Genomic DNA, 15,782 nt, shown 5'->3' with positions numbered 1-15,782 from the left:
TTTTTTTTTTTGAAGTAAATTCGTTTCGAAACGTAATAACTTTTTTCAAAATATTATTTTTGGGAATTATCGTACACAAGGAAACATTGAATTGTTCATTACCAATGTAATTTTCATAATTTGTTTCGTACTAAACTTAAATTGAATCAATTTTGTTTTTTAATTTTCAGGCATTTTTGTTGCACATTATATTTAATAAACATTTGATGTTTCCACAATTTTGTTCTTAAGAACACAAACATGATACATGAAAACATTTTTTTATGTTTGCTGCATTTCAATACCTTTACAAATGTATTATAGAAAACCAAAATTTAAACTCGTAAAAATGTTCATGATTTTGAAGTATCGTCAATACTAAATAAGACAGAATTGACGAAAAACATTTAGAAAGATTTAATTCAACAGCAATATTGGACTATTTATGAATTGTAACGTTAAATCTGTTTTGAATAATATACTGTACCTATAGCCTGTTAAAGTGTCGAATGAACTATATTTTTTTTTGTTTTAATAGTTATCAATGAACTAAAACCAATTCAACTCAAACACATTTACATGCGAATTAAATATAAACAGTTATTCATATACGATTCTACCCTGACACATACATTTGAAATATCCAAACAATAACACTATCGGAAAACCATAACGATACTCGAAGAAGCGTCGGTGATCTATTGATTATTATATTAAAAAAATAATTATTAAATATTATCAAACGAAGAGTTTGTTCATACCTATATTCAGTCTTACACAATATATTATGTTAGTTTTAAGGTCTTTTTATTACTCATATTATATTAATATGTAACTATCGTTTTTGCTTTATTATATTTTTGTTTGTAGGTACCTATGACGTGTATTCTTAATCATATTTTTTGGATGTGCCTTGGCATACAACTCTATCGATATCACAGTAAATAGGAATCGAACGAATTTCGACATATTTTGAAACAAAAACTAATTTGAGTATTTTTATTTGATTTAACTTGTATTTTGTAGATAAAGAATAAAAAAAAAATCAGTCGACTCCATCCACCCTTCGCCTGGTCGTCGGTTTAAATAATATTATAACTCGCTGTCGTCAGACAGGTATATTACGTTATTTATTGTTCTAATTCCGTGCGGTATTATTTTGCTATTACATTAATCCTACGCGATAACGATGTTATGAAAATGTGTGGTGCGAAATAAAGTCCGGATCCTTCGACCGAAATATGTACCGAAATATGAAATAAATCGATTCGAACAAAATACGCAAGTACCCACATTACGAACACGGTTTTTCCGAGGTTTCTCCGCAGCTGCTACCCCGCACACGAACGCCGCATTACACTTTACGGGAAACGCGATAACGGATTTTCCTCAGGGTTTTCTCCACTCCGTCGGCCGTTCGCCGTGTCGGCGAGGCGTCCCCCGGAGAACACAGTGCGCACATCGTACCCACCCGCACGATAATAGTTATAATAACGCGTCAAATCGCCGCGAGCGGAATGTCACGTGGGTAGGTGTGGGTGAGCACACGCGCTTAGGCCTGCACGGTCACGGGGACGCGGAGACGTGGAGACAAATGGCGATGGGAAAAAAATCGCGTTATCATCGAACGCCGAGGCGCACGATACATTATTACAATATAACCCACCGCGAAACACTCGCGATTTCTTTTTTTTATTCATTCGTAGCGCCGAATTTCTTTTATCCCTCGTCCGCCATAGAGTGTATAATAATATACTATATAGGGTGGCATAACGCTGGAGCGCGTTCGTCCAGCGGTATATAATACTTTATTACGTTGTATTAAACATAATATGCACTGCTCCCGAACACAATAAATCAAAAGGTTAGAAGGGCGTGGATTCTAAAAAAAATTGAAAAAAAAAATGTTCCCTTCGCTCGGTACACCGCATTATATTCATCGATATCGTTCTATATCGTCATCGTAATATTATGTACGTGGGCCACCAGAGAGCTTGGCGACGTGTCATATTAAATCGTAAGCTCACAGAAAGCGACCCTGTTTACTGCAAGTCGCGGTCTGTTGCGTCTGACGCTTTTCGTATAATAATTAATAAAAACAACTGCCGATCGGACCCGATGAGTGAAAAGTTAGCCCGGACCACATATTACGTACCTGTGTAATACCGTTCATAAATAATATCGTAACGTATACGACGACCATCTGCACTATTATGGAAACCTGAAAACTTTTTTCGACGGTTTCTAATCCCCTGTAAACGAATACGTTTAAGAGACAAAAAATATTGTTCACAATAATATTTCACTTCTCTTATGTTCCGCGCGACGAGAGTGAAATTTTCCGTCGAAACGTTTCAAGCCGACTTCGCAACCCGTTCACAACGGTCTGCCCGCAAAAGTTTCGCCCTGCAAAGGCCACAGGCCGTTTTATTCGTAAATATTACCTTTGTACGTATATATTGTGTACAGTATAATACGGGCGGAAAGTGAATTATAATACGGCGGCGCTCGCGAGTATGAAACTTTGCCGCGTTAAAGTTTCCCAATAATAGTACGTCATACCACGTATATATGACTGTTTTCGTCGTATAATATAATTTATACTCGTGTAGGCACTCTAAACAACAATATATATATATATATATATATATGTGTAGTAATATATGTACACGGGTCTAGATTTAATAGCGCTCGTATGCGTGACTTCTCCGCGGTATAATTTCGCGTTCGATCCCTCGGCATAATGAACTCTCGGTGAGAGTTATACCGATACGGGTATACCTATATATACCTACCGTGGTCGCGGTGCACCAGACACGCCCCCGGACCGACGTGGAGTGCATTATCACGTCGACGGGAGCGGGCGACGATCGATAATCACGTCTTATACGATATTGCCGTGCGACAGAGCGGACGCGACACTCGCCGCTCCGATTTTATTATGTTCGCTTGGCGGTCGGCGTTGTTGACTTGGCAGCTGCGCGTGAAGTTGTGAACGATTTCAAGGTCGTTGAAAATTCTGCCCTCGTAGCCATCGACCGCCCGAGAGTGTAGTGTCTATTTTGATTTGCGATATTGCTGCCGAGACCCGTTCGTTTTGGAAAGTAAGCGGTCATTTCACGACGAAAAGTTTTGACGTTTCGAAAATATTATATACATGTTTTAGATTCTGAACGCGTGGCGATGAACGCATCGATTTTACAATCAGGACGTGTGCGTGTGTGTGGGTGTGTTTTTTTTTTTTTGATGTCTAGGAACACATATTTTGTAAGTGGAAAAAAACGCTCAGATCACACCGACTTCGAGATAGATTTCTGCAATCGGATCTATTTGGTACTTTTGGTAGGTTTACAGTTTTGAAAATATCAAGTTTATTTTTAAAAATTAATAAGAAGAATACATAATATATCGAATACGATCATACTTTAAAATTCTATTATTGTTATAAAAACAGTTTGGTAACATCGCAGGTCGTAGAACAGTAAGACCGTCTTCGATTTATTTCAGTTTTTTTTTTTTTTTTACAAAATATGTCGATAAAAAAAATTATGTTAAAAAAGCTTAAAACGTAACTTAAGGTTCCTAATAGATTGTTATTATAGATATTTAAAAATATTCAAGACATTTCAAAAGAATTCTTTAAAATCGAGAAAACGTTTAAACAATTTTGTAGTTGAAAATATAAAAAATATCCACACAGGAGTCTCTGCACTCGTGCTTGAACATATTTCGTACAGGGTTCCACGTAAGAAGTTCATACTTTAACCAAAAAATCATTAATGGTTTTAAGATAATTATGTTATTACCTGCTGTCCTACGATATTACAAATCTCAGACTGACACACCGTTTTCGCTCATAATATTTTTCGTATACACTTAATAAGTGTCACTTTTACATCATTCGATTCGAATATTGTCATAACAACCATTACAGTGAACCCATCCCACACTTACAGCAAAGCAGTACGACGTCCACTTTCTTACTATTTGAATGATTTTAATATTTTAAATATTGAAAACATAACTACATTTAAAAGTAAAAAATAATAATTCATCATTAACTATCGTTGTTTTGTCTTAAGATTTTCATACCTACCGTTTTTTTCTGACAGTGCGCACTTTTTCAATGTCTCATTTAAAAAAGTAATTTATTAATTTTAATTTATTCACTTACTATCTACTAGTTCAAAATTTGATTTACTACATTGTTAAAAAAGTATTCTACTCCAAAGTATAAAATTAAAAATGTAATTTGTCGTTAAAAAAGTGAAAACTTAAAAAAATTATGGCAAAAAACACAATTTATTTTTTCTCGAAATGATCTCTCTATTCTGGGCTGACTTCTAGTTAATATTATGTATATAATATGTTTCGTTAAAACTTTTCGGGGGAAAAAAACCGTTTTACCGTTAAAAGAATCACGCTACAGTTTAATTAAATTTCAGTCGAAAAACAAAACCGTGTATTTACTGTTGCTGCGAATCTGTGCCGAGTACGATTAATTAAAATTGTACAATATAAACATATTATACTTTGACAGATATGCGTAGATAAATATTCAATTTTCGTGTTATAACATTATTTTTGTCGAGAGAAAACCATTTTATTTTGTACGTTTTTTTTTTTTTTTAATAAATGATATAATTTTATATTTAAATGGCTCGGTGGCGAGTTTTGTTTGCAGTATGGTGGCGGTGTTTGCTTGTAGACATAACAAAATGGAGGGTCTTTTTTTATTATTATTTAATCAACACATTAAGATTCAGGATATTTTATAAACATCTTTATAAAACTCTTAATGTGAGCACTAAAGTTAATTTTAAAAACCTACTATAACCAATTTAATATATTATATGTATAAGTGTTATAATAATATTATGACATTGTATTTATAACAGCTACCTACGTATTACAAGTCTTAAGTGATTGGTTAAGTACTGTTGACTACAATATTTATGATTTTAATGTGATGTCGTACACTCAGAGAGTAAAAACAAAAGTGACAATTTAAACAATTATTGTTTATTATACAGAAAAAAAACACGTTTTGTAAAAAAAGCAGAAAATCCAATTTAAATGTAATAAAAGAAAAAAAACCATTGTACAATTAAACAGCTCAAAAACATTTTGTACTTTACATCAATCCTACTCAACATGAATTAAATTTATTATTTCTTAACTTTTAAATTTCTAAATTTTAGTAAAGGTACCTACCGGCTATGTTTTTTTATATATAAAAAATAATTTAGGAAAATATGACCACGATTCGTGTGAAAAATAGTATTTTTTTAAAATGATGTGGACCATCATTAAAAGTTAAAACACATAGTTCAAAACGTGCAGTTTTAACGTTTTTAAAAAATTACCTTGTAAATATAAGCAAACACTTTGACAAATAAATTATCAATTTATAATATAATATAGAAATGATTTATTAATCATTTACCGCCTTTAATACCTTATTAAAATTCTGGTTATCAAGTGTACCTACCATCGTTAAAAATCAATTCGTCTACATGTTTATACCAATTAAAGCGAAAAATCCATTTTTGTTTTCTTTATATAAAAGGTAGAAGATTTTTTCAAAACTTTAATGCTTCTAAATGTACATTTTAATTAGTACCTCATTTTTGAGTTTCTTAACGGCATGCACTATGGATTATCGGATATATCGGATTTAATGGATATATCGGAAAATCATAAAATACGAAAAAATAAAACACTGTATTACAATTATGACTAAGAATAGCTTCAATATTTAAAAATACATTTTTAAATTGATTAAACTATTTAAAGCTAAAAATTTTTTTTTTCCCAATCGGAGCCTCTATTATAACTGTAAATTAAGAGGAGGACGAATATTGTTTCATGAAAATGTTGATTCGTCTGATTTGGAATAATTTTAGAAATATTTTTTGGTTTGTTGTAGACTCTATGGACAATTAGGTGCTACAAAGGGTTCGTATAAGATATAAAATATATTGAATGCTTAATATTATTTAACTGTGACAATTGTGAGTTTCTATTGTTGTTACCCTAAGTACTTTCAATGTACGTATATAATACTGTAATAGCTCAAAAATAGAATAAACAAAAATATTAAAAAGGAGTAGAAAAACCGTTAATATAAGTACCGCGCCTGCCGATACTTGTATTTAAAACTGTCTCAATTTACGCTAGTACCTTCCTCCGGATCGTCGGAGGGCTCTCGAGGTCGTGTATTCGAGAATTTGATCAAATACACTGTACAATATAAATGCATAGGTATAAACCCAGTAGTTAATTAAATTAATTGCTCAAAATACTCGAATCAAAATAATAAAACGCACTGATTATTGTTCGTCACAAGGAGTCCAGTTGTCGCTCGAAGAATTCGGTATTTGAGAGGTTGTTACTCTGTTGGTGCGCATGCACTCGTGAGAGGCTGTTTCACTCGAGAAATGTGCTCGTGCACTGGCGAAGGGACGATCCGGTTGTGCCGACCAGAGAGTGATGGGCGGCTTCATCAAAAGGTTGTTTTGCACATCCGATTTCTCTTCTGCGACAAGCACCTTTTTTACCATGCCATTTCTCCGGAGACATGTAAGAAGGCCCTACACACGCCCCACACGCTCTACAGTTGCAAACATAGGCACTTGTCAGTTGTCGATTTCTTAATCCCTGATCGTATAAAACAAAATTAGACTATTTTGTCCGTGACAGCGATTTATTGGGGTCTGGAGACTTCCGATTTCTACGTGTGACAGTCTGGCCGTTATTTATTTGTTTGTTACATTTTAAAGAATTGTTATAATGATGTGTGAGTACATCATTACAATACAATGTATTGAATACATAGGGTGGTTTTTATTTGAAATGAAAAATACTTGCTCAGTATTTTTATTACTTGAAAACATGGTCCTTAAAAGTTGAGTTGGAAACTCAATAAAACTGTATCTGAATAATTTTAAATGTTCAAAAATAAATGATATCAACACCATATTTAAAAATAGTTTTCTAGATTTTTGGTACTATTTAAATCAAAAACTCTATTTTTTTTTTCAAATGAGAACCACTATTTTAGCTGTAAATTTCGAGACGGATATTTTTTTTTATAAGCTATTAAGGTATTTTATTTGCAATTTGAAACAGTAGCTAACTAGTTTTTGGGCTGCTATTTAACAGTATTTACTTTAGTGGATAATGTACTTCCAATGTTTACAAGCTGTATAACTTTAATACGTTTATGTTGATATTACCCTAAGTACTTAAACTGCACAGTAAAAAAGGGTGGTTCTCATTTGAAATAAAACGTTTCAGCCTCCTAAACACACTACTTATTACACCGCATATATAGATTTCAAGTATTTGTAAAATAACCCTTAAGGCAGGTTGATAATATTCCATAAATCAAAATTTAAATAAATTCGTTATTAAGTGGCAAACAAATCGGTGTACAAACCTCTGACACCAACATTGTTTGTACAAAAAGTAAAATAACCCTGCAGCCTTGCGATTCACACTCAAACCCAATTAATGTTTGATATATTTCGATATTTCATATTATGATCCAGGCTGTTCGAGTTGTGTAAAAAACCATGACCGTTTTATGTAAGACGATTGTTTTGGAAACTAAATTTCCTGAAGACATGTACACTTTTAAAACTTCAGAAATATTTAAATGTTTTCCGCTCGCCGAAAAGATTAAAAGACGTGATTATCTCAATAGGCAAAAGTATGAGTTAAGCGTGAAACAAAAACGACTTTGAAAAATAGTCCCCACGGTTAAAGCAGTCAGCAAAGTCAACCGTTTGTTGATTGAACGATACATTTTTATCCGCAATTATTTACGTTTTCGAAAGAATCGTTCCGAGTTTACTTTGGTGATTTATTTATTTATTTTTTAGTTTTTTATGCTCACGCAGTCGTAACTTTTTTCGTCGTATTTCAGTTCTACTTCGTTTTACGTTCAATTGTCAAAAGTGATGCACAAAATATACGATCTTGTAGATCAGTATAACTAGTTTAAAGTGTCTACCAGCCAAAACTTAAAAAATCAATCTTATCGTTTGGAAACAATTAAATCGTTGTGGTCGTGTTCTAAGCATTAAAACGAAACTGGTCAATTAATCAACTATTAATGACTAAAACCGGTTGAAAAAGAAGCTGCTAGTGCAAAGAGTTAAAACCACGGCCAGACTTTAGGTCTTACAGCCCATGTTTACATTATGAATTAAACAGGAGATGATATTCATCCTGGCTATTTTATTTGAAGGCTCAAGATTTGTACACTAAAAGTGATGACTACAGACTAAATAAAACCGATGAAAAACATCCGTTATTTGGTTTTTAAAACACACATAAGTACCACCCCTTGTATTTTTCGATTTATTTTTCAACTTTATTCGAACGGGGAAATATTGTTATATTATTTATCTTCCGATGTAATGACGTGTTTGTACATGATGTGTTGTTCAGTTTAATTTTTTAGTACCGAGACCTTATCGTTAAAGTATTTTTTTTTTTTTACATTCTCAGTCATAATTACAATAAATATCATATCGTCAATGTTTTAACATTTTACATTGATGTGCCGACGGCCTTCAAACTCATTTTTCATATTGTACTAATCCTTATCAAAACCCGATGGTCCGAGTTGATAAATCGGATACCTATACTTAGTACTTATCATTTTTTTTTTCTCAATACAATATTATTGAACGCCATTATTATTATAATTTAAGTCTTACAAAACCGAAATATCCCGATCGGTTTGAACATAATATTAATACATCATCGATATACATCGATCGAATCGCACCACAGTGCTGTCTACTGTTACACTCGTACAGGACGATTGCACAAATTAATAATTCGATGTTTTACTGCTTCTAACGAACGTTTTCCGACTCGTGACTTTAAAACCGGCAATTTAACACCCAGCACGATAATAACGCTAGAACGTACGGAAGCATCCTGGCCGGGGTGCCTGTACCTGGAAAAAAAACCATACGACAGAACGTTTGATTTAATTTTTTTCGTCCATCACCGTTATATTAACTACGTAAACGTCGCGTGCGAACGAACGCGGATTACGGTCTCCACTATACAATTATTATATAATTTGCATCGATTAGACACCGTAAAGCAGGTACCTATACTACGGTTTCGGGACACGGTATATTATTATGCAGGTCCGATGATACGCGCCAAGTCGAAGAGCGGTCGACGAAAAGTCGTTCGAACCTCATAAAATCGAATCTACGAATAACATGTCGTCCAACGGCTCGTGTCCCTTGAACGCAGGGCGCAGGTTAAAAGAGCGGAGAAAAACCGCCGTACGCCAAATCGCGAGAATCAGACGCATAAGGCGAAAGTCGTGAAATGTTTCGACGACGAAGTGTACAAGAAAAATCGTATTCGGAATAGATTTCCCGAGTTTCCCGAGTCAACACAACTATAGCCATAAGTTTCGAGGAACTTTAAAATACGATTTCGAAAAATATATTTATGCCGGTCTAACAACCCGGTTCTCGTGCCAGTGGGATATCTGACCAACTGCTGCTAAACCGGATGTGATTACCTAGACATGCACACCGACGGCCAATATTGTTCTGCGATTTGGTTTCAATTAACGATTTCGACATTTTAAACGTTTTACGGTACCCAGTAATATCATAACTGTTATTGAGTATATGAAATGACACTCAAACAGTTTGGGACAAATCGGTAATGGTTAGAAAGGTAGCTCGAGTTCGACCTCGGCTTACCAATAGCAAGTGATCGTACGCCCAAAAGTAAAAACGTGCATCGATTTTCTATATTACCCATTACTTACACATTACGATAAATGTATATTATGTTATACTTGAGAAAATAATTTCTTACTTTTCGCTATTATATTGTTTTAGCCGTTCATTTTTCACAACTTTCGCATAGCCAATCAATGAAAACGTATTTAGTTTAAGGCTGCAAATTACTGTCGTCCTACTAACGACGGATAAACACTTAGCGGTATGATTGGATATTGCGTAAAAGCTTATATATTTTGTTGCTGAATATAGACAATGTTTAATAATATTCCATAATATTTGTTTATTTGTTTGCAATTAACAACGTGCATGACACCGTAAACAAAACATTACATAATGAACAATACAAATGCACCGCCGCAACTTTTCATCGCGTTTTGTAATAATATTTCAATGATGTTATTAAAAATATTCTTTTCTTTTAAAAGTATTCGGTTGTAGATGATTATAAATTATTACGAATAACGCACAGAAAATATCGTTAACGAATGACCCATATAAACCTAATAGTTTGTGACTATTACTATGTATTGATGGTCATAAATCAGTTATAAACGGTATTAACTGAGCGGTTAATTGATCACTCACCAATTGGATCCAATTGGATCTATTATTTATTAACTTTTTATTATTCGACGGATGAGACCTTTTAAATCCGCCCAACAATAATTATTACATATTAGACAATTTTCATCGATTCGGGACGCGAGTAGTGTGCTATGGACTTTACGAAATAATATACAATCTAATATCGGTAATTAAATCTGATGGTTTTCTCTCGAGATGTCCAAGTGATGGTTTGAAAGAATTATCACAATACTCGGAATTGGCCGAGCAGAAATATCACAGAGCTCCTTAAAGACTTTTGGTTGCTTTGAGCAAGTTAATTTTTTCAACATTTAACGAATTTTCACAGAGTCCAAAGCCGAGCAAGAGAAAATGATAAACTTCCGGAATCACTGGCTGAATCGCTCAATTAGCGGACCGTGATTTTATTTCAGCAATCGTGAAATTCATCGTTGATGTCAATTTACTAAACCGAATTTAATATCAAATTCGATATTTCATAACAGTACCGCACAAATATCTAACTGAGCCAAAGTTCAAACTCGAACATCTTATATTACCACAGCAATCAGTCATTATTTATTTAATATTTTAGATGTGAAAAATACTGTAAAAACGTGAATCACATTTTTTTTTTCATATCCGAAACTGCACAAATACCCATTCGGAATACATCCAATCAAAATACTGTCCATTCCTGGTCTGCGTTTATAAAAATAAACACGAAATCGCGAAGCCAGCGTAAAAGGAGTCAATGTAGTCGTCGAAGGTCGCGTTAAATATAAAAAAAAAAAAAATGACCATAATAACAATAATAATTCTACCTACCTATATATTAATATTATTATAACACATTCGTTCGATATCATCGACATTTGACAGTCGGCAGTCGAGTCGGGTTAATAATATGAGAAATTTACAGGTGTGAATGTGCGCATGTAACAGAGAATATTGAGGTGTTCGACTGTTTAAAATTGCGCCAGCGGATAGATAAATAATTATTATAGTTGTTAGTATTGTTTCTCGTGTTCGATTTTTCGAAACTTTTCAGAATACAAAAAAAAATAAACAGTTAAATTTTCGGAGAGCTATATCGTGTTTCGATTAGGACTCGATATTATATTATAATTTATTATTGTTGCTTATGATTCGTCTGGTTTTGCGACGGAAAACTAAAAGACCCGACGGCTTCAAGTGCGTTAGATTTCCAACACGGGTTCTCGGATCCATCTCGTTCTCGCGAAGACGCGTTGTTAATTTTTTCCTCTCCACCGAACATCGTCCAAACCTGATTTTTTATGAAAACCTATCCGTCTTGTGTTTTACGGACCATTTCGATACATGCTATGCGGTTTCTTCGACGGAATATTATAATCGTGATTTATTTTTCGACGTTAACTACGACAACACTCCTACGTCGTTCTTTATTTGCCATTGAATATTTATTTTCATCAGACTTGCTCAAGTTACAGCTACGTATTACGCTTATGCACTTTAAATATTATATTTATTTACTGAAAAATATGTATTTATTTTAATGAGCCCTGTCAGTCGTGTATACCGATTACCTGCAACGGTTAGAGATGTGAGTTTGGTGAATTTAGGTGGCAAAAGTAAATTTACGTACATTACACAGATTTTTTTTGGGCATGTACCAGTTGCCCCCAAAAGTACCTTTTTTTATACCAAATCCCCCCAAACTGCCTAAAGGAAAAAGTACCAGTTGCCCTCACATGTTAACATATACACAAATACAATATATAGCTCGTAAAATAAAGGAGGTAAATATACAAATCATAAATAAAATATAAAATTTAAAATTATAATAATTTGTTAATATAAAATTGTACAAAATCAAAATATAATAATTTGTCAACATATAAATAGTATAAAATTCAAAAGTATTATGTTTTATCATAATAATTACTAACCGATTTTACAAAATCTAATCTGCTATAATATTTTTGTTTTTATATTTATTTTATCGGATACAATAATTGACGGATTGAATTCAAATTCAAAGCTAGAGCATTCTTCTTTTAACATACTAAATAACAATTCATACGTTTTCGATGATTATATCCACTCGCACGCGTCTAAAATTACATGTTATGTTGACAAATTATTATAATTTTGAATTTTATATTTTATTTATGATTTGTATATTTACCTCCATTATTTTACGAGCTATATATTGTATTGTGTATATATTAACATGTGAGGGTAACTGGTACATTCAATTGGGGGCAACTGGTATATTTTTAAAATCGCGATAATAGCCTTGGGGGGCAACTGGTAAACACCTTTTTTTTTTTACCAATGACCAATTCGAATGAATATTAAACGTTTTTAACAAGCGTGATAACTACGATACTTTGTATACTGATGTAATATTTCGGTAAAAATTAAACTTATACAAGCGAACTATCATTAACCTTTTTAAAAAAACTGTATTAAGCACTGCACGTGGTTAATATTATCGTTACTTATTTACACTATTGTAACTTTATAAAGTCAATTTCAATTTTAATTGTTATGTAATATGTTTTCGAATTCGTATAAAATATCCAGTATTATGAAATTACGAATATTATCAATGCCCGTTATTTTTCGGCATCCTCTCCGTTATTTGATTCTTATAATTTTTTTTTTTTTAATATTTAATTACCTACCTACGATGTGCCTATAAGGGAGTTTTAGACTTTTAGCTATATAAAATATATTTTATTATATTTATACAATTTAAATGCATAATTTAAAGTAAAGTTTATACTGTTATTTCATTATTATCAAATTGAAAATAATGAACAATTAATGTTTAAGAATATTTGCAGAAAAACAATAGATATAATTTCAAATGTGTGTACATATGAATGTTTTTTTATTTATTAAAATTATACATTTTTTTTTTTTTTTAATTATGTGAACTATTTTAGGAATGCAAATTGCTGGTACACATTTTGTAAGTTATAACAAGTATGCTAAACAAATTTGAACTGTAACCTTTCGAAACACTTAAAATAATAATAGTTCTTCGGTTTAATAACTAAATAATATACTAATATACTAAACGTTGGTTAACTCTTAACTTGGTTCAATCGACTGACAATTTTTGGTTAACTTTTAACTATTAATTTGATTTAGATTTTAGTTTGACTCAACTTAACTGAGTCAAGAATTACCACGAACTTGCCCAGCCGTGCATAGGTACTACTGTGTAACATATTATGTGTTCAACGTATAGCAGCACAAAACGCAATCGTAGCGCAACTCGACGCTTATCGCAGTTAATTCAGGGCATCCCTCGAATCGTCCATGATTTGAGGGTGGCAAATTTGAAAGTAGCATGTCGTCTACAACGTTTGATAAAATATATCACGATGTTCAACTGTCAGTGTGCTATTCTTCGCAATTTACTTAACTACTATCTTCCACATCGTTAAACATCGATCATTCGAGTACACAGGTGGTTTAGGCAGGCCTTTGCGCGGGTTTCGGGTTTCGGGCGCTAGACGTATTATAATTCTGGCTCTCCGAAATGAAAAATTCAAACAATCGTATGGGTTTTAATAACCGTTATTATACGGGTTGATATTGGTCAATGGGGGTGTCGAGTGGTCTGCGATCTCGGGAAAACCGGCGAATACAGCCACGAATCATGATATTCGTCATTAAATTATAATAATACCACTTGGGACGTTGGATGGCAAATAGTACTGAGTATTAATTAATTATAACCGTTATTACCTGTTACTCCTTATCACTCTTTGGTCACGAATGTCGAGTGTCAATATACTATACTAATGTGAGTATTTGCTAATAAAGTGGTAAATTGTATACGACATGTGTGTAGTTATACAGGACCATAATGTAAGAAATAATTTAGTGACAGGCGGTTTGGCTTAATCAGAATCAATTATTAATGGTTTTGTTTTTAAGAAAATACTTATTAAATGTACCGATAATTGTTATGACCAATCATTTACTTTACCGATAAAATTGTTCTTGTTATTACTGTTATAATGACTACCGAACAACTAACTACAAAATCGAACTAACCACAAAAAATACACACAAAATGTTATGACACATGACGGAGATTGTAAAAAACACAGTTATTTTTAAATGAAAGTTGTAGTTTTTAGAAGTTTGATCCACTAACTAATTTTGCGCTTGGATATCGTTGTTTGATTTGCATTAAAATCCGAACCTCAATATTATCACAACTATTACCGTGGTCGTATCTATAGGGGGGTTTCGTGGGGCTTAGCCCCCAGTGTGAATATTAGCCTACTCAGAATTATTGTTGTCTACTTCGTTCGGGCGGACGCACAGACTTAAATAATTGTAACTTGTAAGTATAATAATACAATATATAAGTATACTCAGTACAAACGTCTGTGGGTAAATGTGATTGTGCTTGTCACATTGAACTTGACGAGGCGAGTAACAATAATACCTTCTGATATTATCACATTTGTAATTGTTTATCATGATCGTGTTTCACACGAGAACACAATAAACAATATAATTTGAGATTCTGAACAAAGGGGTTTGGTGCTTTTGAGGAGTAAAAATTGAAAATTCCCATCAATTTTCTATCTAATAATAATCGGGAAAAGAAAAAATAATTAAGGAAAAAAGGTATTTTTTATGATCTCTAATACCTATCAGTTTTCGATAAAATCGATACTGTTTTTTGGGCGTGGATTAAAATCTATTTTGCACGTATTGCTACGACATCGGTTTTACGTGTATATTTCTACTTTTTGTTTTGAAAATATTACAGATACCGCAAAGGCTGCATTTAAAACGCAAAGCGGGACTTAACCCCCGCCCCCCTCCTATTATATCCGAATATCTGATCACCCTACGCCTGTGACCATTAACTAATCAACAGTTTCAGGAACAAGTAAGATACACAGATAGGTATACTACGCATTATTATGACCTGGAAACAATGATTTACTGAATTTGACGTACGTTTTATCAGTGAACACACCTAACGCTTTTCCGCGTATTGTTATCGACGGAAAGGACGAGATGTCGTGAGACGATATTGAGTTGCTCAACATAATAGTACATAATATTATATATCATATTATAAAAGTGTAATGGGAATATTTCGTACCGTGTTTCAGGCCAAAGACTTGCCGGCGATGGACTTGAGCGGCACTTCCGACCCGTACGTCCGGGTGACATTGCTGCCGGACAAAAAGCATCGGCTGGACACGAAAGTGAAACGCCGGACCCTGAACCCACGCTGGAACGAGACACTTTATTTTCAGGGTAGGTGAATCGTTTTTGTTATCGTCAATGGTTTTCGTTTGATTTCTTTTGACGTGCGCGTAACTCCTTTCTCGTCCGTCCGGGTCTTGACCGAGAAAAGGCATCGGTCGACGGACGCGAAACGACACGCGACACCCCCCCCCCCCCCAAGGGGGG

At 33.4% G+C, this 15,782-nt stretch overlaps 1 protein-coding gene across 2 annotated transcripts in view; it reads left to right on the top strand.

The window, feature by feature from the left end:
• LOC111030614 (synaptotagmin-7) overlaps positions 1-15,782 on the top strand; it is a 261,996-nt gene that overhangs the window by 207,897 nt on the left and 38,317 nt on the right. For both annotated transcript variants that reach the window (XM_022310198.1, XM_022310200.1), the window contains exon 5: positions 15,479-15,626. In XM_022310198.1, the coding sequence (XP_022165890.1) occupies positions 15,479-15,626 (148 nt within the window). The remainder of the gene's footprint in view (positions 1-15,478; positions 15,627-15,782) is intronic.

Source organism: Myzus persicae, unplaced genomic scaffold (assembly GCF_001856785.1).
Source record: "Myzus persicae strain clone G006 unplaced genomic scaffold, MPER_G0061.0, whole genome shotgun sequence".
Taxonomy (NCBI): domain Eukaryota; kingdom Metazoa; phylum Arthropoda; class Insecta; order Hemiptera; family Aphididae; genus Myzus; species Myzus persicae.
The sequence above is the reverse complement of the archived record's forward strand: the minus strand, read 5'-3'. Positions and strand labels throughout refer to the sequence as shown.